The sequence below is a fragment of the Panulirus ornatus genome, chromosome 59 (assembly GCF_036320965.1).
Source record: "Panulirus ornatus isolate Po-2019 chromosome 59, ASM3632096v1, whole genome shotgun sequence".
Taxonomy (NCBI): domain Eukaryota; kingdom Metazoa; phylum Arthropoda; class Malacostraca; order Decapoda; family Palinuridae; genus Panulirus; species Panulirus ornatus.
Window position 1 is genome coordinate 8,081,213 of NC_092282.1, and position 23,614 is coordinate 8,104,826.

Below are 23,614 nucleotides of genomic sequence, written 5' to 3' on the forward strand. Positions count from 1 at the left end.
TTCCTGTCTATTTTTTCATTTAGTTTTGGTTTTACTAAAGGTTTTTTCCTTGTCCAATGAGCTGGGGGGAAAATTCAACAGAGAAAAGTTCCCATTCACAGAAACTGAAAAAAAACCCAAATTTATAAAAAGGGGAAATGAAAATTTCAAACAGCCTTTTCATTCCACCCATACATTCGTTTTCAAAAAGCAAAAATCAAAATGAGCATTTTTGTTCACGGGGAAAAAAATGATCAGGGGGACTAACGGAAAAAGTTGAAATCCCGGTTTGGAATTTTTTCCTTTGTGAACACCATGAGTAAATCCCATTTTCCAATTTTATTTTTGGGCAAAAATTTTTACTATATTTTTTTTTTTTTTTTTTGTTTTGGTCGCTGTCCCCCGGTTTGGGAGGGGTAGCGGCAAGGAAACAGACGAAAGAAAGGGCCCCAAAACCCCCCCTTTTTTTACACATTTTAATTTTATACTTTAATTTTTCCCACACACGCAAATAAAACAAAACCTACAAGCTTTCCAGGGTTTACCCCAGACGCTTCACATGCCCTGTTTCCCAATCCACTGACAGCCCCGTAAACCCCCGGGTTATACCCATCGTCCCAAATTCACTTTTTCCCCTTGCCCCCTCCTTTCACCCTCCTGCTTTGTTTCGGGCCCCCGACCCACACAAAAAATCTTTTTCACTCCATTTTTTCCAAACCTCCAATTTTGGTCCCCCTCTTCCCCTTCTTTCCCCCCAAACCTTTTCCCCGAAAAAATTTATATCCTTTTGGGGTCAATTTTTCCCCTCACTCATTTTCTTCCATGGGGCCCAAAACCATTTCAAAACACCCTTTCTGCTCTTTTCCAACCAGGCTTTTTTTATTTCCAAAATTTTTCTTTTTCTTTAACCCTTACTTTAAACTTACTCGATAAAAAACCACCTCACACACACATTGCCCTTTTCAAAACATCCTTTTTTTCCGGGCACTTTAAAACCTCCTGGAACAACTCTATTTTTTAGCCCCCCGCCTTGAAACCCAATAACAACATTTTTTGGAAAACCAAAATTATTCCTTAAAAAACATACCCATTTTTGCTTTCCTTTTTTTAATGTTCTCGACTTCCACACATTCTTCAACGCTCCCAGAACTTTAAACCCCCCTCCCCTTTACCCCTATGTTTCCCCTTCCACTTCCAGGGGTTAAAAACCACTGCCAAATCCACTCCCAGATACCTAAAACATTTTGCACTTCCTCCAGTTTTTTTTTCCCATTCAAACTTACCTCCCACTTAAACTTGTCCCTCAACCCTATTTGAAACCTTTTTAAAATAACCTTACTTTTTCAAACATACCCATTTTTGCTTTTTCCGAGATAATTTCCCCTTCCACACTTTTTCTTAAACTCTCCCAAAACCTTTGCCCCCTCCCCCACCGTGACTCACTTCCGTTTTTCATGGTTCCATCTGCTGTTTAAAAATCCAATTCCCAGATTTTCAAAATTTAAAAATGTGTCTAAAGAGAGAAAGAAGAGAGGGGGCGTTGAAATCGTTTGGCCCAAAGGGGAAGAGAATGAGTGGGGGAAAAAATGCCCAAAGGGAGGATATATTTTGTGAGGGGGTGGAGGGAAAAAGGGTTTGAAGCTGGAAAAACCAAACTGGAGGGGGAAAGGTGGGGGTTGGGGAAAAAAGAATTTTGCAATAAAAACCTGAAAAAAAAGGGAGGGTGAAAGGCATGTAAGGGAATTTGAGTGAAATTGGAACGTTTTTTGGGGGGTAATCCCAAAGGGTTAAACTTTTTGCGGTAAAGGGATTGAACCAGGGAAAGTAACACCCTGGGGAAACCATGGAAATTTTTGGGGGGCCGGTTTGGGGTGGGGACGGGGGTTTCCCGGTGCATTACCATACAGCAAAACGATTTTAACTTTTTGGGGCCTTTTGGGTTGTCTTTTCCGGGCCTACCCGCCCACCAATGGTAAAAAAACCCCGGGTTTTTCTTTGTAAAGGGAGGGATAAAGGGATGAAGGCAGCAAATTGGAAAATTACATTTTGGTAAACAGTTTACCCAAATGGCTTCCTATTTCGTCTCTTCGTTGTTTTATCAACTACTTTTATTTCTCTCTTTGTCACCCCTGAGATGTATTATTACATGAAAGTGCCTTAAACTTATCGTTTTTTTTTTTTTCCCCCCGGGGGACCTTGGGAAAAAACTTGATCACGGGGCAAAATTAGGATCTTTCCAAAAAAAATTTATAAATATATATATTTTTATATATATATAAAATACGGGGTCCATCCCCTATTTACAACCAAAAAAATTTTAAAACCCCTCTGTACCATAAACCAAAATTAAAAACTAAAAAATAATGTAAATATAAAATTAGGTTGGTCTTTGTCCACTAAAGCAAAATTGGTTTGTTTCCCGCATATGGGGGAAAACTGCCAACATGTCCCATATTTTTAAATCAAACACCTCTCTTTCTCTTTCCCTCTTTAAACCCTTCAGCAAGCCATTTTATTCGGGTAATCTAATAAATTTTTTCCATCCCGGGTTTAACTTTTTTTGGGTTTTAAAACTAAAAAGGGGAAGAGACAACAAAAAGGAAAATACCCATCAAAAAGTGGGCAGTTTCGGGGCAATAACGGGAAAAAAGGGTTTTTATTTGGAATTAAAATTAGGAATTCACCCAAATTAAGGGAGGATAAAGAGTAATTGCCGAAAATATCATAGGGCCCCTTTTTGGGGAAGGGCCCTCCAAAATTTTTAAAAGCCCAAAAGAAAAAAACATAAAGCAGTTAAATCCCAAAAGTATAAGTGTAAAATAATAAAAAGGCAACAAAAAAAAACCCTCCACAAAATAGAAAATTTGTTGATGCTTTTGGATAAGTAAAATTTTCCAAAACTTATCCTAAGCTTTCAACAATTCAAAAAGGCTAAAATTTTTTTGAACTTTTGAAGAAGCAGGGTGGGGATTACATTGAAATTTTCATACTTTCAGGGTTGGGTTCAATAATTTAAAAATATTTGGGCACAAGGGTTTTAAACCCACAGGTAAGCAGAAATTGCTGAAAAAAGCTTAAAAAAGGGTAAAGGATAAACCAAAGAATTATTTCAATAACCATAAGAAATTGTAAAAAAAAGGGGGAATTTTCAAAAACTGGTTAAAAAAAAATGAGAAAACTATAAACACACATAATGTAGAAAAAAAAATTGAAATAAAAGGAAAAAAAACAACAAAAAAAGTAATAAAGCGGGTTAATAAAAAGAATTAAAAACTGAGTTGAAAAAAAAGAAGCTGTTAGGAAATCAAATTTTTCCCATCCTTTGCTGCCCTTTCCCCCGACTTGAAAATTCTTTTTCAGAATCCAACGGGGTTTTCCCCGGGTTTTGGGGAACTTGGACTATGTCAATATATTATATAAATGAATAATAAATATAAAAAAATATATTTTTTTAAAAATTTTTTTTAAATTTTTGCTTTTTCGCTTCTCCCCTTACGAAGTACCAAGGGAAACAAACGAAAAAAAAGGCCCCAAAACCCACCCCAACACATGTAAATACATCCACATCCACAAAATGAAAAATTAATACTACCTTTTTCCCCACTTATACAAATTTTCCACACAAAATTTTTAACAAATACACTTTACAAATTCATACGGCTCCTTTATTAAATTTCCCATGGGCCCCCTTTTCGCCACAAAAGAAATAACAACCCCCCCCCCCCTCTTTTAAATCCGGGGTACGCTAAGAAAGGAAAATTTAAAGGGTAAACTTTCCCCATTCCACTAAAACTCAGCGTCATGAAATTTAATTTGCAAATAAAACCAAGCTCCCTTTCCCATCCAACCCCAAAAAATTTTTCCATGGTTTCCCCCAACGTTCCATCCCGGTTCAACATTTAAACCATTACCCGGGTAAAATCATTCCCAAATTTAAACCTTTTCCGCACCCTTTTCCCAAACAGAAAATGTCCGGGCCCCATCCTCAAAATCTTTTTCACCCCCACTTTCCACCCCAATTTTGGGTCCCCCTTCCCCTCTTCCCTCCACCTTGACCTTATATCCTTTTTGGAAAATTTTTTTCCTCAACTTTCTCTCCAGTAAAAAACCCAATTTCAAAACACCCCCCTCTGCCTTTTCTCAACCACACTTTTTTTTATTACCAAAACATCTCTCTTACCCTTTTCATTACTTACCGATAAACATCTCACACCAATTTTTGGGCCCAAACATCCATTTCCACCAAATAAAAAGGGGAAAATAAATAATTTTTCACTTTAAATTTTCTATTAAACCCTTCTCCCCATTAAAAAGGGTCACATAAAAAAGACAAAAAAGGCCTAACCCACCCACAAACACATGTAAAATTTTAACAAAATAACCCTATACCCAAATCATCCCTATACATTTCAAAAAATACAAACATAACTTATTTAACAGTGAATATTCTTACTTGCTGCCTTTTACCTTTCCCCTTTCCCCCAAACCCCCCCACAAATAAATAAAAAACCCTTTCTTCCCCCCCACCCCTAAAAGGGTACCCAAAGGAAAAAGAAAAAAAAGGGCCACATTCTTTCACATCAGTCTCAAGCTTCTGTTTAATCCAAAAACCACACCCCTTTTCCACTTTCCAAGCGCCAAAAAAATTTCCAGGGTTTACCCCAATTTTCAAAAGCCTTTTAAACCCAACGGGCACACATCACCCGGTTAAAACCGGGCTTTTTCCCAAATTCACTCTTTTCCTTTCACCCCTTTTCACCCTCCTGTATTTTCCCGGCCTTTATTCTCAAAATTTTTTTTCCACTCCATCCTTCCACCCCCCTTTTTTGGGTCCCCCCTTCTCCCCCTTTCCCCCTCCCCTCTACACATAAAATTTTCTTTGCAATCTTTCCTCACCATTTCCCCAATGTCCCAAAATTTCATTTCAAAACACCCTTTCTGCTCTCTCACCCACTCTTTTTTTTTCCACACACTCTTTTAACCCTTTCATTACTTACTAAAAATCAAACCACCTCACACCACATATTTCCTAAACTTTTAAATTTCAAACCCCTCCACCCCCTCCGCAAAACCCTATCATCCCCCATCCTGGCAACCATAAAAAAATTTTTTGGGATCCACTTTTCCCCTTCAAACATCCCTTTTTCTCTCCGAAGAAATTTCTCGCCTTCCACACATTTTAAAAGCTCCTAAAACCTTCACCCCCCCTCAACCCTGTAACCAAATTCCATTCCTTTGGTTTCCTTTTCCACTGAAAAATTTCCCTACCAATTTCTAAAACACCTTCACTTCCTCCTTTTTTTCCCCCTTTCCCAAATTTACCCCCCCATTAATTTCCCCCTCAACCCTACTTACCAATAACCTTTCTCTTTTTCACATTTTTTCCCACCTTCTTTCACACCTTTTTTCACCAGCTTCTCCATTTTCCCACCCTTTCGCCACCACGCTGAAATCTTCAACGAACAACTGCCCTCACTTCCCAAAGGGGGGGCCCCTCATCCCCAACAGACCATATTTTGGCCCCCCCTTTCCAAAACTCTTGCATTCACCCCCTAACAACCCCATCCATAAGCAAATCAAACAACCATGGTGACATCACGCACCCCTGCCGCAAACCAACATTCATGGGAAACAATCACTTTCTTCTCTTCCTACTCGTACACATGCCGTACATCCTTGATAAAAACTTTTCACTGCTTCTAACAACTTGCCTCCCACACCATATATTCTTAATACCTTCCACAGAGCATCTCTATCAACTCTATCATATGCTTTCTCAAGATCCTAATAAACGCTACATACAAATCCATTTGTTTTTCTAAGTATTTCTCACATACATTCTTCAAAGGAAACAACTGATCCACACATCCTCTACCACTTCTGAAACCACACTACTCTTCCCTAGTCTGATGCTCTGTACATGCCTTCATCCTCTCAATCAATACCTTCAATATATTTTCCCAGGAATACTCAACAAACTTATACCTCTGTAATTTGAACACTCACCTTTATCCCCTTTGCCTTTGTACAATGGGACTATGCATGCATTCCGCCAATTCTCAGGTACTTCACCATGAGCCATGCATACAATGATTCTATTTACAATCAGTCAACAACACAGTCAACCCCATTTTTAATAAATTCCACTGCAATACCATCCAAACCCGCCGCCTTGCCAGCTTTCATCTTACGCAAAGCTTTTACTACCTCTTCTCTGTTTACCAAACCATGCTCCCCTGACCCTCTCACTTCGCACACCACCTCGACCAAAAACCCTATATTTGCCACTCTATCATCTAACACGTTCAACAAACTTCAAAATACCCACTTCATCTCCTTCTCACATCACCACTACTTGTTATTTCCTCCCCATTAGCCCCATTCACTGATGTTCCCATTTATTCTCTTGTCTTACGTACTTTATTTACCTCCTTCCAAAACATCTTTTTATTCTCCCTAAAATCTAATGATACTCTCTCACCCCAACCCTCATTTGCCCTCTTTCTCCTCTCTTGCACCTTTCTCTTAACCTCCTGCCTCTTTCTTTTATACATCTCCCAGTCATTTGCACTATTTCCTGCAAAAACTCATCCAAATGCCTCTCTCTTCTCTTTCACTAATAATCTTACATCTTCATTCCACTACTCACTACCCTTTCTAATCTGCCCACCTCCCAATTTCTCATGCCACAAGCATCTTTTGTGCAAGCCATCACAGCTTCCCTAAATACATCCAATTCCTCCCCACTCCCTTACATCCTTTGCTCTCACCTTTTTCCATTCTGTACTCAGTCTCTCCTGGTACTTCCTCACACAAGTCTCCTTCCAAAGCTCACTTACTCTCAGTACTCTCTTCATCCCAACATTCTTTCTTCTTTTCTGAAAACCTCTACAAATCTTCACCTTCGCCTCCACAAAATAATGATCAGACATCCCTCCAGTTGCACCTCTCAGCACATTAACATCCAAAAGTCTCTTTCACGTGCCTATCAATCAACATGTAATCCAGTAACGCTCTCTGGCCATCTCTTCCTATTTATATATGTATACTTATGTATATCCATGGTTGTTTAATTTGTTTATGGATGGGTTGTTAGGAGGTGAATGCAAGAGTTTTGGAAAGAGGGGCAAGTATGAAGTCTGTTGTGGATGAGAGAGCTTGGGGAGTGAGTCAGTTGTTGTTCGCTGATGATACAGCGCTGGTGGCTGATTCATGTGAGAAACTGCAGAAGCTGGTGACTGAGTTTGGTAAAGTGTGTGAAAGAAGAAAGTTAAGAGTAAATGTGATAAGAGCAAGGTTATTAGGTACAGTAGGGTTGAGGGTCAAGTCAATTGGAGGTAAGTCTTGAATCAGAAAAAACTGGAGGAAGTAAAGTGTTTTAGATATCTGGGAGTGGATCTGGCAGCGGATGGAACCATGGAAGCGGAAGTGGATATAGGGTGGGGGAGGGGGCGAAAATCCTGGGAGTCTTGAAGAATGTGTGGAAGTCGAGAACATTATCTCGGAAAGCAAAAATGGGTATGTTTGAAGGAATAGTGGTTCCAACAATGTTGTATGGTTGCGAGGCGTGGGCTATGGATAGAGTTGTGCGCAGGAGGATGGATGTGCTGGAAATGAGATGTTTGAGGACAATGTGTGGTGTGAGGTGGTTTGATCGAGTAAGTAACGTAAGGGTAAGAGAGATGTGTGGAAATAAAAAGAGCGTGTTGAGAGAGCAGAAGAGGGTGTTTTGAAATGGTTTGGGCACATGGAGAGAATGAGTGAGGAAAGACTGACCAAGAGGATATATGTGTCGGAGGTGGAGGGAACGAGGAGAAGTGGGAGACCAAATTGGAGGTGGAAGGATGGAGTGAAAAAGATTTTGTGTGATCGGGGGCGAATAGTTCCCCTGAACATGCAGGAGGGTGAAAGGAGGGCAAGGAATAGAGTGAATTGGAACGATGTGGTATACCAGGGTTGACGTGCTGTCAGTGGATTGAATCAGGGCATGTGAAATATAAGCGTCTGGGGTAAACCATGGAAAGCTGTGTAGGTATGTATATTTGCGTGTGTGGACGTATGTATATACATGTGTAAAGGGGTGGGTTGGGCCATTTCTTTCATCTGTTTCCTTGCGCTACCTCGCAAACGCGGGAGACAGCGACAAAGCAAAAAAAAAAAAAAAAAAAAAAATGTATATCTCTCTTTTTAAACCAGGTATTCCCAATCACCAGCCCTTTTTCAGCACATAAATCTACAAGCTCTTCACTATTTCCATTTACAACACTGAACACCCCATGGATACCAATCATTCCTCATCATACTTTGTCGCTGTCTCCTGCATTAGCAAGATGTAAGGAAACTGACGGAAGAATGGCCCAACCCACCCACATACACATGTATATACATACATATCCACACACGTACATATACATACCCATACATTTCAATGTATAATATCTGTACATACACAGACATTATACATATATACACATGAACATAATTCATACTTGCTGCCTTTATCCATTCCCGTCGCCACCCCACCACACATGAAATGACACCCTTCTTCCCCCGCACATGCGTGAAGTAGCGCTAGGAAAAGACAACAAAGGCCACATTCATTCACACTCAGTCTCTAGCTGTCATGTATCAGCGAGGTAGCACAAGGAAACAGACGAAAGAATGACCCAACCACCTACAATCACATGTATGTACATAAACGCCCACACAAAGAACAAGGAAAAAGGAGAAGTGGGAGACCAAATTGGAGGTGGAAGGTTGGAGTGAAAAAGATTTTGAGCGATTAGGGGGCTTGTGAAACATACAGGAGGGCGAAAGGTGCGCAAGGAATAGAGTGAATTGGAACGATGTGGTATACCAGGGTTGACGTGCTGTCAATGGATTGAACCAGGGCATGTGAAGCATCTGGGGTAAACCATGGAAAGTTTTGTGGGGCCTGGATGTGGTAAGGGAGCTGTGGTTTCGGTGCATTACACATGACAGCTAGAGACTGAGTGTGAACGAATGTGGCCTTTGTTGTCTTTTCCTGGCGCTACCTCGCACGCACATGGGGGGAGAGGAGTACCGTTTCATGTGTGGCAGGGAGGCGATAGGAATGGATGAAGGGCAGCAAATATGGATATGTACATGTGGTAAACATGTTTACCAAATGGCATCCTAGCTTCGTCTCTTCGATGTATATCAACTGACTTTTATTTCTCTCTTGTGTCACCCCTGATGATGTGATTATTACATGAAAGTGCACTTGGGAACTTATCGTGTTTCATTTTCCCCATGGACTCATAGGAATATCTTGATCACGCGCAAAATTATGATCATTTCCAATATACATATATATATATATATATATATATATATATATATATATATATATATACTGTCCATCCCCTACTTACAACCAAAGCAATGTACAACCATCTGTACATACAACCGAAAATTATAAACTAAAAAATATATGTAAATATGAAAATTAGGCTTGGTCGTTTGTCCACTAAAGCTAATGGCTGTGTTCGCATCATAGTGACTGTCAGACGATGTCCCAGTATTGTGTACATCATAACATCTCTCTCAGTTCTCATTCTCAGTTACCATTCAGCAAGCGCATATTATTCAGGTGAATCTAATGAATTTTCATGCCGGATTATACTGTTTTTGTATTAAACTCCAAAGAAGATGACGAACAAGAGGTAATACCCATCACATGTCGACAGATCTGGCAAGTAACTGAGGAAGATGTTTGATTTGGAATTGAAAATGTAGGTAATCATCCAATATGAGGGATGATAAAGAGTGAATGTGCCGCATGATCTATAGTTGTCCTATTTGATGGTCTCCACAATTTTAAAAGACAAAAGAAAAATGCATAAAGCAGTTAAAGGTACAGCAAGTATGAAGTGTACAATAATAACAAAGCAACAGCAAGGACCCATCCACAAAATAGAAAAGTTGTTGATGCTGTGGATGGAAGATCAAATTCCAAAACGTGTATCACTAAGCTTACTAACAATTCAGGAAAAGGCTAGAAGTATTTTTGAGACTTTGAAGAAGCGAGAGGTGAGGATTACATTGAGAACTTCATAGCAAATCATGGTTGGTTCAATAGATTTAAAAGATATAGCTTGCACAACGTTTGAGTCACAGGTGAAGCAGCAAGTGCTGAAAGAGCTGTCAAAAAGGTAAAGGATAAACCAAAGAATTATTTCTAATAAGCCATAGAGATATTGTAGAAAAAAGTGAATTCATAAAACTGGTTAACAAAAATGAGATAATCATGATAGAACACACATAATGTAGAAAATAAAAATGATGAAATAAAAGGTAAAAATAAACTACAAAATCATGTAATAAAGCTGGTTAATAAAAAGAATTAATAGAACTGAGTTGAATAAAAGAATGCTGTATAGGTATGCAAATTCTACATGCCATGCTGTCATACGTCCGACTTGCATTCATTTCAGAATCCAACAGGTTGGTCAGATTGGAACTTGGACGTATGTCAGGATAGTATGTATATATATATGAATAATAAATATAAAAAAATATATTTATTTAATTTTTTTTATTTTGCTTTGTCGCTGTCTCCCGCATTAGCGAAGTAGCGCAGGGAAACAGACGAAAGAATGGCCCAACCCACCCACATACACATGTATATACATCCACATCCACACATGCAAATATACATACCTATACATCTCAGCATATACATATGTATACACACATAGACATATACATATATACACATGTACATAATTCATACTGTCTGCCTTTATTCATTCCCATCGCCACCTCGCCACACATGAAATAACAACCCCCTCCCCCCTCATGTATGCGAGGTAGCGCTAAGAAAGGACAATAAAGGTCACATTCATTCACACTCAGTCTCTAGCTGTCATGTAATAATGCACTAAAACCAGAGCTCCCTTTCCACATCCAGGCCCCACAGAACTTTCCATGGTTTACCCCAGACGCTTCACATGCCCTGGTTCAATTCATTGACAGCACATCGACCCTGGTATACCACATCATTCCAATTCACTCTATTCCTTGCACACCTTTTACCATCATGCATGTCCAGGCCCCGATCACTCAAAATCTTTTTCACTCCATCTTTCCACCTCCAATTTGGTCTCCCACTTCTCCTCATTCCCTCCACCTCTGACACATATATCCTCTTGGTAAATCTTTCCTCACACATTCTCTCCATGTGACCAAACCATTTCAAAACACCCTCCTCTGCTCTCTCAACCACACTCTTTTTATTACCACACATCTCTCTTACCCTATCATTACTTACTCGATCAAATCATCTCACACCACATATTGTCCTCAAACATCTCATTTCCAGCACAAATATAAAGAAAATATATATATTTTTCATCATTACTCTACTTAAACGCCTTCTCCCGCATTAGCAAGGTAGCACAGTGAAAAAGACAAGAAGAATGGCCTAACCCACCCACATACACATGTATATACATATACGCCTACACGCACATATACATACCTATACATTTCAACAAATACATACATATACATATATATACATGTGTATATTCATACTTGCTGCCTTCATCCATTCCCGTTGCCACCCCGCCACACGTGAAATAGCATCCTCCCACCCCAAGAGGTAGCGCTAGGGAAAGACAAAAAGGCCACATTCATTCACACTCAGTCTCAAGCTGTCATGTGTAATGCACTAAAACCACAGCACCCTTTCCACATCCAAGCGCCACAAAACTTTCCATGGTTTACCCCAGATGCTTCACATGCCTTGGTTCAATCCACTGGCAGCACATCGACCCTGGTACACCGCATTGTTCCAATTCACTCTATTCCTTGCACACCTTTCACCCTCCTGTATGTTCTGGCCTTGATTGCTCAAAATCTTTTTCACTCCATCCTTCCACCTCCATTTTTGGTCTCCCACTTCTCCTCATTCCCTCCACCTCTGACACATATATCTTCTTTGTCAATCTTTCCTCACTCATTCTCTCCATGTGACCAAATCATTTCAAAACACCCTCTTCTGCTCTCTCAGCCACACTCTTTTTATTTCCACACATCTCTCTTACCCTTTCATTACTTACTCCATCAAACCACCTCACACCACATATTGTCCTCAAACATTTCATTTCAAACACATCCACCCTCCTCCGCACAACCCTATCTATACCCCATGCCTGGCAACCATAAAACATTGTTGGATCCACTATTCCTTCAAACATGCCCATTTTTGCTCTCCGAGATAATGTTCTCGCCTTCCACACATTCTTCAACGCTCCTAGAACCTTCACCCCCTCCTCAACCCTGTAACCTACTTCCATTCCATGGTTCCATCCACTGTCAAATCCACTACCAGATATCTAAAACACTTCACTTCCTCCGGTTTTCCTCCATTCAAACTTACCTCCCCATTGACTTGTCCCTCAACCCTACTCTACCTAATAACCTTTCTCTTATTCACATTTATTCCCAGCTTTCTTCTTTCACACACCAGTCACCAGCTTCTCCAGTTTCTCACCCGATTCAGCCACCAGCGCTGTATCATCAACGAACAACTGACTCACTTCCCAAGCCCTCTCATCCACAACAGACTGCATACTTGTCCCTCTGTCTCCAAAACTCTTGCATTCACCTCCCTAACAACCCCATCCATAAGCAAATCAAACAACCATGGTGACATCACGCACCCCTGCCGCAAACCAACATTCACTGGGAACAAATCACTTTCTTCTCTTCCTACTCGTACACATGCCGTACATCCTTGATAAAAACTTTTCACTGCTTCTAGCAACTTATCTCCCACACCACATACTCTTAATACCTTCCACAGAGCATCTCTATCAACTCTATCATATGCTTTCTCAAGATCCATAAACGCTACATACAAATCCATTTGTTTTTCTAAGTATTTCTCACATACATTCTTCAAAGGAAACAACTGATCCACACATCCTCTACCACTTCTGAAACCACACTACTCTTCCCTAGTCTGATGCTCTGTACATGCCTTCATCCTCTCAATCAATACCCTTCAATATATTTTCCCAGGAATACTCAACAAACTTATACCTCTGTAATTTGAACACTCACCTTTATCCCCTTTGCCTTTGTACAATGGGACTATGCATGCATTCCGCCAATTCTCAGGTACTTCACCATGAGCCATGCATACAATGAATATCTTTACCAATCAGTCAACAACACAGTCAACCCCATTTTTAATAAATTCCACTGCAATACCATCCAAACCCGCCGCCTTGCCAGCTTTCATCTTACGCAAAGCTTTTACTACCTCTTCTCTGTTTACCAAACCATGCTCCCTGACCCTCTCACTTCGCACACCACCTCGACCAAAAACCCTATATTTGCCACTCTATCATCTAACACGTTCAACAAAACTTCAAAATACCCACTTCATCTCCTTCTCACATCACCACTACTTGTTATTTCCTCCCCATTAGCCCCATTCACTGATGTTCCCATTTATTCTCTTGTCTTACGTACTTTATTTACCTCCTTCCAAAACATCTTTTTATTCTCCCTAAAATCTAATGATACTCTCTCACCCCAACCCTCATTTGCCCTCTTTCTCCTCTCTTGCACCTTTCTCTTAACCTCCTGCCTCTTTCTTTTATACATCTCCCAGTCATTTGCACTATTTCCCTGCAAAACTCATCCAAATGCCTCTCTCTTCTCTTTCACTAATAATCTTACATCTTCATTCCACTACTCACTACCCTTTCTAATCTGCCCACCTCCCAATTTCTCATGCCACAAGCATCTTTTGTGCAAGCCATCACAGCTTCCCTAAATACATCCAATTCCTCCCCCACTCCCCTTACATCCTTTGCTCTCACCTTTTTCCATTCTGTACTCAGTCTCTCCTGGTACTTCCTCACACAAGTCTCCTTCCAAAGCTCACTTACTCTCAGTACTCTCTTCATCCCAACATTCTTTCTTCTTTTCTGAAAACCTCTACAAATCTTCACCTTCGCCTCCACAAAATAATGATCAGACATCCCTCCAGTTGCACCTCTCAGCACATTAACATCCAAAAGTCTCTTTCACGTGCCTATCAATCAACATGTAATCCAGTAACGCTCTCTGGCCATCTCTCCTATTTATATATGTATACTTATGTATATCCATGGTTGTTTAATTTGTTTATGGATGGGGTTGTTAGGGAGGTGAATGCAAGAGTTTTGGAAAGAGGGGCAAGTATGAAGTCTGTTGTGGATGAGAGAGCTTGGGGAGTGAGTCAGTTGTTGTTCGCTGATGATACAGCGCTGGTGGCTGATTCATGTGAGAAACTGCAGAAGCTGGTGACTGAGTTTGGTAAAGTGTGTGAAAGAAGAAAGTTAAGAGTAAATGTGAATAAGAGCAAGGTTATTAGGTACAGTAGGGTTGAGGGTCAGAAAGTTAAGAGTAAATGTGAATAAGAGCAAGGTTATTAGGTACAGTAGGGTTGAGGGTCAAGTCAATTGGGAGGTAAGTTTGAATGTAGAAAAACTGGAGGAAGTAAAGTGTTTTAGATATCTGGGAGTGGATCTGGCAGCGGATGGAACCATGGAAGCGGAAGTGGATCATAGGGTGGGGGAGGGGGCGAAAATCCTGGGAGTCTTGAAGAATGTGTGGAAGTCGAGAACATTATCTCGGAAAGCAAAAATGGGTATGTTTGAAGGAATAGTGGTTCCAACAATGTTGTATGGTTGCGAGGCGTGGGCTATGGATAGAGTTGTGCGCAGGAGGATGGATGTGCTGGAAATGAGATGTTTGAGGACAATGTGTGGTGTGAGGTGGTTTGATCGAGTAAGTAACGTAAGGGTAAGAGAGATGTGTGGAAATAAAAAGAGCGTGGTTGAGAGAGCAGAAGAGGGTGTTTTGAAATGGTTTGGGCACATGGAGAGAATGAGTGAGGAAAGATTGACCAAGAGGATATATGTGTCGGAGGTGGAGGGAACGAGGAGAAGTGGGAGACCAAATTGGAGGTGGAAAGATGGAGTGAAAAAGATTTTGTGTGATCGGGGCCTGAACATGCAGGAGGGTGAAAGGAGGGCAAGGAATAGAGTGAATTGGATCGATGTGGTATACCGGGGTTGACGTGCTGTCAGTGGATTGAATCAGGGCATGTGAAGCGTCTGGGGTAAACCATGGAAAGCTGTGTAGGTATGTATATTTGCGTGTGTGGACGTATGTATATACATGTGTAAAGGGGTGGGTTGGGCCATTTCTTTCATCTGTTTCCTTGCGCTACCTCGCAAACGCGGGAGACAGCGACAAAGCAAAAAAAAAAAAAAAAAAAAAAAATGTATATCTCTCTTTTTAAACCAGGTATTCCCAATCACCAGCCCTTTTTCAGCACATAAATCTACAAGCTCTTCACTATTTCCATTTACAACACTGAACACCCCATGGATACCAATCATTCCCTCAACATACTTTGTCGCTGTCTCCTGCATTAGCAAGATGTAAGGAAACTGACGGAAGAATGGCCCAACCCACCCACATACACATGTATATACATACATATCCACACACGTACATATACATACCCATACATTTCAATGTATACATATCTGTACATACACAGACATATACATATATACACATGAACATAATTCATACTTGCTGCCTTTATCCATTCCCGTCGCCACCCCACCACACATGAAATGACACCCTTCTTCCCCCGCACATGCGTGAAGTAGCGCTAGGAAAAGACAACAAAGGCCACATTCATTCACACTCAGTCTCTAGCTGTCATGTATCAGCGAGGTAGCACAAGGAAACAGACGAAAGAATGACCCAACCCACCTACAATCACATGTATGTACATAAACGCCCACACAAAGAACAAGGAAAAAGGAGAAGTGGGAGACCAAATTGGAGGTGGAAGGTTGGAGTGAAAAAGATTTTGAGCGATTGGGGCGTGAACATACAGGAGGGCGAAAGGTGCGCAAGGAATAGAGTGAATTGGAACAATGTGGTATACCGGGGTCGACGTGCTGTCAACGGATTGAATCTGGGCATGTGAAGCATCTGGGGTGAACCATGGAAAGTTTTGTGGGGCCTGGATGTGGAAATGGAGCTGTGGTTTCAGTGCATTACACATGACAGACTGAGTGTGAACAAATGTGGCCTTTGTAGTTTTTTCCTAGCATTACCTTGCACACACGTGGGAGGAGGGGGGGTGTCATTTCATGTGTGGTGGGGTGGCAGTGGGAATGGATAAAGGCAGCAAGTATGAATTATGTTCATGTGTATATTTATATGTCTGTGTATGTCTATGTATGTATACGTTAAAATATATATATATTATTCATTTATATTTATTTTGCTTTGTCGCTGTCTCCCGCGTTTGCGAGGTAGCACAAGGAAACAGACGAAAGAAATGGCCCAACCCAACCCCACACACAATGTATACACACATACGTCCACACACGCAAATATACATACCTATACATCTCAATGTACACATATATATACATACACAGACACATACATATATACCCATGCACACAATTCACACTGTCTGCCCCCATTCACTCCCATCGCCACCTCGCCACACATGGAATACCTCCCCCCTAATGCGCGCGAGGTAGCACTAGGAAAAGTCAACAAAGGCCCCATTCGTTCACACTCATTCTCCAGCTACCACGCAATAATGCCCGAAACCACAGCTCCCTTTCCACATCTAGGCCCCACACAACTTTCCATGGTTTACCCCAGACGCTTCACATGCCCTGATTCAATCCACTGACAGTACGTCAACCTCGGTATACCACATCGATCCAATTCACTCTATTCCTTGCCCTCCTTTCACCCTCCTGCATGTTCAGGCCCCGATCACACAAAATCTTTTTCACTCCATCTTTCCACCTCCAATTTGGTCTCCCACTTCCCCTCGTTCCCTCCACCTCTGACACATATATCCTCTTGGTCAATCTTTCCTCACTCATTCTCTCCATGTGACCAAACCATTTCAAAACACCCTCTTCTGCTCTCTCAACCACGCTCTTTTTATTTCCACACATCTCTCCTACCCTTACATTACTTACTCGATCAAACCACCTCACACCACACATTGTCCTCAAACATCTCATATCCAGCACATCCACCCTCCTGCGCACAACTCTATCCATAGCCCATGCCTCGCAACCATACAACATTGTTGGAATCACTATTCCTTCAAACATACCCATTTTTGCTTTCCGAGATAATGTTCTCAACTTCCACACAGTCTTCAAGGCTCCCAGGATTTTCGCCCCCTCCCCCACCCTATGATCCACTTCCGCTTCCATGGTTCCATCCGCTGCCAGATCCACTCCCAGATATCTAAAACACTTTACTTCCTCCAGTTTTTCTCCATTCAAACTTACCTCCCAATTGACTTGACCCTCAACTCTACTGTACCTAATTACCTTGCTCTTATTCACATTTACTCTTAACTTTCTTCTTTCACACACTTTACCAAACTCAGTCACCAGCTTCTGCAGTTTCTCACATGAATCAGCCACCAGCGCTGTATCATCAGCGAACAACAACTGACTCACTTCCCAAGCTCTCTCATCCCCAACAGACTTCATACTTGCCCCTCTTTCCAAAACTCTTGCATTCACCTCCTTAACAACCCCATCCATAAACAAATTAAACAACCATGGAGACATCACACACCCCTGCCACAAACCTACATTCACTGAGAACCAATCACTTTCTTCTCTTCCTACACGTACACATGCCTTACATCCTCGATAAAAACTTTTCACTGCTTCTAACAACTTGCCTCCCACACCATATATTCTTAATACCTTCCACAGAGCATCTCTATTAACTCTATCATATGCCTTCTCCAGATCCATAAATGCTACATACAAATCCATTTGCTTTTCTAAGTATTTCTCACATACATTCTTCAAAGCAAACACCTGATCCACACATCCTCTACCACTTCTGAAACCACACTGCTCTTCCCCAATCTGATGCTCTGTACAAGCCTTCACCCTCTCAATCAATACCCTCCCATATAACTTACCAGGAATACTCAACAAACTTATACCTCTGTAATTTGAGCACTCACTCTTATATATATATATATATATATTTCTTTCAAACTATTCGCCATTTCCCGCATTAGCAAGGTAGCGTTAAGAACAGAGGACTGGGCCTCTGAGGGAATTTCCTCACCTGGCCCCCTTCTCTGTTCCTTCTTTTGGAAAATACTAAAAAAAAAAAAATTTAAATTTTCCAAAAGAGGGAACAGAGAAGGGGCCCAGGTGAGGATATTCCCTCAAGGGCCCAGTCCTCTTTTCTCAACGCTACCTCGCTGATGCGGGAAATGGCGAATAGTATGAAAGAAAGAAAGAATATATATATATATATATATATATATATATATATATATATATATATATATATATATATATATATAGGCGACTTTTCACACAGGCTGAGTCTGTTGACACATATATATATATACAAAACTGAGTTCTTGCATATAGACCTGGACAAAATGAAAATATTGAAAAATCTAACTACATTCACATAACTTCCACAGGCATACATGATAGTGTAAATAAAAGATTAAAATGAATAATCAAAATGTGATTTGTTAAAGCATGATGTGCAATGTTTACCCCCATGCCACATTCTATCTAAAAGTAATCATTTAGGGAGCTGCACCATCATACATTCTTTGAGAACAGGCAATGGTCCTCCTCTTACTTGTTTAAGTAAAGGTGCAGTTCCAATATTCAAATAAAGTCCCATTCCTAAGTAATCCTAGAATATCATAATATTCTATGAACTATCAAAATAGCATTGCTTTTCTGCCACTACCTGATGCAATATGGCGGTAAGCTCTTTGTTCCTAAAATAATAAGAAAGCACTTTCTCCTCAACTAAGAATATTCTATCAAGAGAAGCCATCATTCTTCATAAAGGGAACTGTGCTAGTATCCTTTTAGAAATATTGTGGCATACATTCAAAGAATAATCTTGATTTCAGTGACACTTAAAAGCATAACTAAAAATGACTCATCTTTTAAAAAGAATCATAAACACCCATTCTTCTGACATTACTGAAGGGAATAATGCATTATCCTTTTTCCCCCTCTTAGCGAAGTCAAATTCATTTTTCTTACATGAAAAAATCAAATTAAGAAGGTATGAGGGAAGACTATCTTTCATCATGAAAACCTATGCCCCTTTTACATGTAAAAGTTACTGTTCTTTCCTTAAAATAGTAATATATTTTCCCTGTACTCGTCCTGAAATCCTAGGCATAAAGGCTTACATTTTTAAGCTAAAGGCACTAATAACTCTGAGACTGAAGTGCGTGAATACTTTTTTTCTTTTTATAATGCTGCATACGCTTCAAAAACCTAAAAAAATTGCCCCATCCCCCTGTACAAGAGAGGGAGAAAAAGAGAAGGAAGATGCCCCTTACAGAGAAGAGTGTTGGCCCCAAGCCCCTGACACTAAGCAGGTGTTGCTTTTCCTTCAAGGCATCACGTTATCCTGACAAGTTCTCGGGGAGCCTCCACCACGCCATGCTGCAACGCTCAACGTTAACCTTACCATGATAGTCTGGCGTCAAATACTGCATTTGTTTGCTGAAAATTACCAAAGGTAAGTTACAAACAGAGCTGGGCATATGTACAATTTCAAACATGGTATCACTGTATATGACAAGGCAATAATAAAATTTTGACAATGGTTCCCTTAAAAGGCAATGGATCATGAGGGGAACAATATGTAACATCTAAGACATGCATCAAATTCTATCTAAAATGAATCATTCAATTCGAACATCTTCCTTAAAAAGCAATGAATCATGGGAGATACATAATTTTTCATAGTTATACACTGAGATCTGAATCTACTAAAAAAATGCCTTAAAACCTGAACATGGAAACATATTCATGATGGTGCATGGACCTCTTCAGTTTAAGATGGTGATCTTTCTGCAGAATGCTGAGTACCATAAGATTTTCCCCTCTACTTACCATAGCACTATTCTATTTCATGGATCTACAGGCATGGATGATCATCATTTACATAAATTCTTATAACCTTAGATGACTTTGTATCAAAAGAGGAACGTATCAAAAAAATGACCATTTTAGAGAACAGTCTGTACCTTTTGTTGCATTGAGTTATAACACATTTATTTACCGCTAAATAATTCTGAACATATTTTTCACTTTTAATCACATTTCATATCTACATTGCCTTATACCTTAAAATCATTACTGTCTTACCTTACATTATCAAAAACTATCTAAAACCTGAGAATAATACTCATTCAAGATACAACAGAAATCTTTTCTACTTACAGAAATCTTAACTAGATATCATAAACAGGCACAAGTCATGCTACAACTACTGACTAAAAGATACACAACTCTCATATTTCAAGGCTTTGGGAAGGGTACACTTACAGATCATCAGCACTTTAAGAAGTGGATAGTACTACTATGGTAGTGGCTCTTGTTTTGTCAACTTGATGAAAGTGGGTTTTGTTCTGGTCCCATGACTCAAAGTAATAAAGTCCAAATGCAGACTCTTATTTCACATCAAATTTATATGTAAGTAGAAGTTTCCTCAGAGCTACTGTAAGCCAGGTAATGCTATAACTTTTAAGCTGTGCTTTAAGTTGCAATCACTACAAATGCATGTGAAGTATTACCAACTTAAAAACACTGCCATTTTACCACATGTAAACTTCTTGAGGAGAAAGGACAAGTCTATGTAACAAAGCTGATGTGTGAAGACTGTGCTGACTACATAACTAATGCACCTTTGGACAATGGGAAAAATAATACTTACTCTTTTATTACCAGATTTGATCTTCTTTCAGGATCCCCGTTCATTATCCTAAGGGGACGCATAGGGATTCCCTCGTCGTCCTCACCCAGGGATTGTGAGCTACAGAGGAAGAGGGCAAGTAGGAGGGGAAATGAGCAGAGGGTAACATGCAATAGGCAAAACATCACTGCTTGGATAATTGTATTCACAGAAAAATTTCTGGTATCCTGATCAATATTACAGTATGTTTTGTGATGTATACATGTGTGTGCAAGTGTAAGTGTTTGTGTGATTATATATTAGTGCATACAGAAATGAACTTTCAAATTTTAAAAGTCTCATCTTCAAAGCTTCCTTTTCTACTATACAGTCTATTGAATTTCTTGATATTTTTTGATTCACTATCATCCCACAACTTGTTCCAACCATCCATTGCTCTTATTACCATAATAGTATTTTATCCCATCTTTCCTGATGCTTTTCAATTTCCTGTTATGCTCTCTACTTAAAGGGCTCTGCTGAATCTTAAAGAACTGCAGTGTGTCAACTTTACTAAAAAGAGGACCTTAAAAGTAATACTGATATCTTCCCTTTCCCTTCTTGAACCTTCTCTATTAATTTGATATACCTTTTTGAAGTAAGGGGACTCAACTGATGCCACATGCTATAATCTCCTTTGGGTCTGGTATACTGGGTTCAACATGCTGTCAATGCACTGAACTAGGGCATGTGAAATGTCTGGGGTAAACCATGGAAAGGTCTGTGGGGCCTGGATGTGGATAGGAAGATGTGGTTTCAGTGCATTACACATGACAGATAGAAAATGGATGTGAAAGGATGTAGCCTTTCTCCATATGTTTCCTGGCACTACCTTGCTGTTGCAGGGGGTGGTGATGCTGTTTCATGTGATGTGGGGAGGTGCTGGGATATGTATAAAGGCAAGAGAGTGAATAAATCTTACCTTGTCTGTTTCCTAGTGCTACATAACTAACACAGGAAATGGTGACTGTGTTGTTCATTGGTTAGTAGGGATATTCAGTGTATGTATGGATCATGGTGAAGTGCCTGAGGATTAGCAGAATGGATGCATATTGCCATTGTGCAAAGGCAAAGGGGATAAAGGTGAGTGTTCAAACAAAACAGGCATAAGTTTGTTGGGTATTCCTGGGAAATTGTATGGGAGGTTATTGATTGAAAGGGTGAAGGCATGTACAGAGCATCAGATGAAAAGAGCAGTGTGGTTTCAGAAGTGGTAGAGGATATTTGGATCAGGTGTCTGCATTAAAGAATGTGTGTGAGAACTACTTAGAAAAACAGATGAATTTGTACATAGCATTTATGGATCAGGAGAAGGCATATGATAGGGTTGATAGAGATGCTTTGTGAAAGGTCTTACGAGTATATGGTGTGGGAGGTAAGCTGCTGGAAGCAGTGAAAAGGTTTTACCAAGGATGTAAGCCATGTGTACAAGTAGGAAGAGAGGAGAGTGATTGGTTCCCGGTGAAGGTTGTCTGCCGCAGGGGTTTGTGATGTCCCCATGGTTGTTTAATTTGCTTATGGATGAGGTAGTTAGGGAGGTAAATGCGAGGGTATTGGAGAGAGGGGCAAGTATGCAGTCTGTTGGAATGAGAGGGCCTGGGAAGTGAGCCAGTTGTTGTTTGCCGATGATACAGCTCTGGTGGCTGTCGAGTGAGAAACTGCAAAAGTTGATGACCGAGTTTGGAAAAGTGTGTGAAAGGAGGAAGCTGAGAGTAAATGTGAAGAGAGGCAAGGTTATTATGCTCAATAAGATTGATGGTCAAGTAAATTGAGATGTAAGTTTGAACGGAGAAAAAATGGAGGAAATGAATGACAGGGTGGGGGAGGGGGCAAAGGTTCTGGGAGTGATGAAGAATGTGTGGAAGAAGAGAACCTTATCTCAGAGAGTAAAAATGGGTAAGTTTGAAGGAATAGTAGTTCCAACAATGTTATGTGGTTGTGAGGCATGGGCTATAGATAGGGTCGTACAGAGGAAGGTGAATGTGTTGGAAATGAAATGTTTGAGGACAGTATGCGATGTGATGTGGTTTGATCAAGTAAGTAATGAAAGAAAATGAGAGATGTTTGGAAATTACTTGGACATATGGAGAATATGAGTGAGGAAAGGTTGACAAAAAGGATAAATGTGTCTGAGGTGGAGTGGAGGGAACAAGTAGAAGAAGATCAATTTGAAGGTGGAAGGATGGAGTGAAAAAGATTTTGAACAATCGAGGCCTGAACATACAAGAGGGTGAGGCATGCAAGGAATAGAGTGTATTGGAATGATGTGGCATACTGGGGTCAAAGTGCTGTCAATGGACTGAACGAGGGCATGTGAAATGACTGGGGTAAACCTGTGGGGCCTAGATGTGGATAGGGAGCTGTGGTTTTGATGCATTTCACATGACAGCTAGACACTGAGTGTGAACGAATGTGGCCTTTTTTGTCTGTTTTCCATGCAATACCTCACTGAAGCAGCGGTTAGCAATGTTGTTTCCTTTGGGACGGGGTAGCAATAGAAATGGAAGAAGGCAAGCAAGTATGGATATGTACATGTGTATGTATGTATATATATATTTCTGTGTATGTGTGTGTATGTATATGTGTATATGTTCATCTATATATACATATATGTACGCATATGGGCATATGTGTGTCTATGAGTGGATGGGCCATTCTTAGTCTGTTTTCTGGCACTATTATTATTATAATAATTATGATTATTATTATCATTATTATCATTATTATTATCATAATTATTATTATCATTATTATCATGATCATTATTATACTAAATTGCCTGTGGTTTTCG

General features: G+C 40.2%; 1 protein-coding gene across 45 annotated transcripts in view; it reads right to left on the reverse strand.

The window, feature by feature from the left end:
* Positions 1–23,614, reverse strand: part of LOC139767191 (muscle calcium channel subunit alpha-1-like) — a 1,449,841-nt gene that overhangs the window by 19,782 nt on the left and 1,406,445 nt on the right. For 36 of the 45 annotated variants that reach the window (XM_071696301.1, XM_071696297.1, XM_071696295.1 and 33 more), the window contains one exon: positions 20,806–20,904. The exons of 2 other annotated variants lie outside the window; for them this stretch is intronic. In XM_071696301.1, coding sequence (XP_071552402.1) covers positions 20,806–20,904 — 99 coding nt within the window. Of the gene's footprint in view, positions 1–19,423; positions 19,590–20,801; positions 20,905–23,614 lie in introns of those variants that run through there. 7 more of the 45 variants (XM_071696294.1, XM_071696304.1, XM_071696303.1 and 4 more) reach the window with 4 other exon arrangements.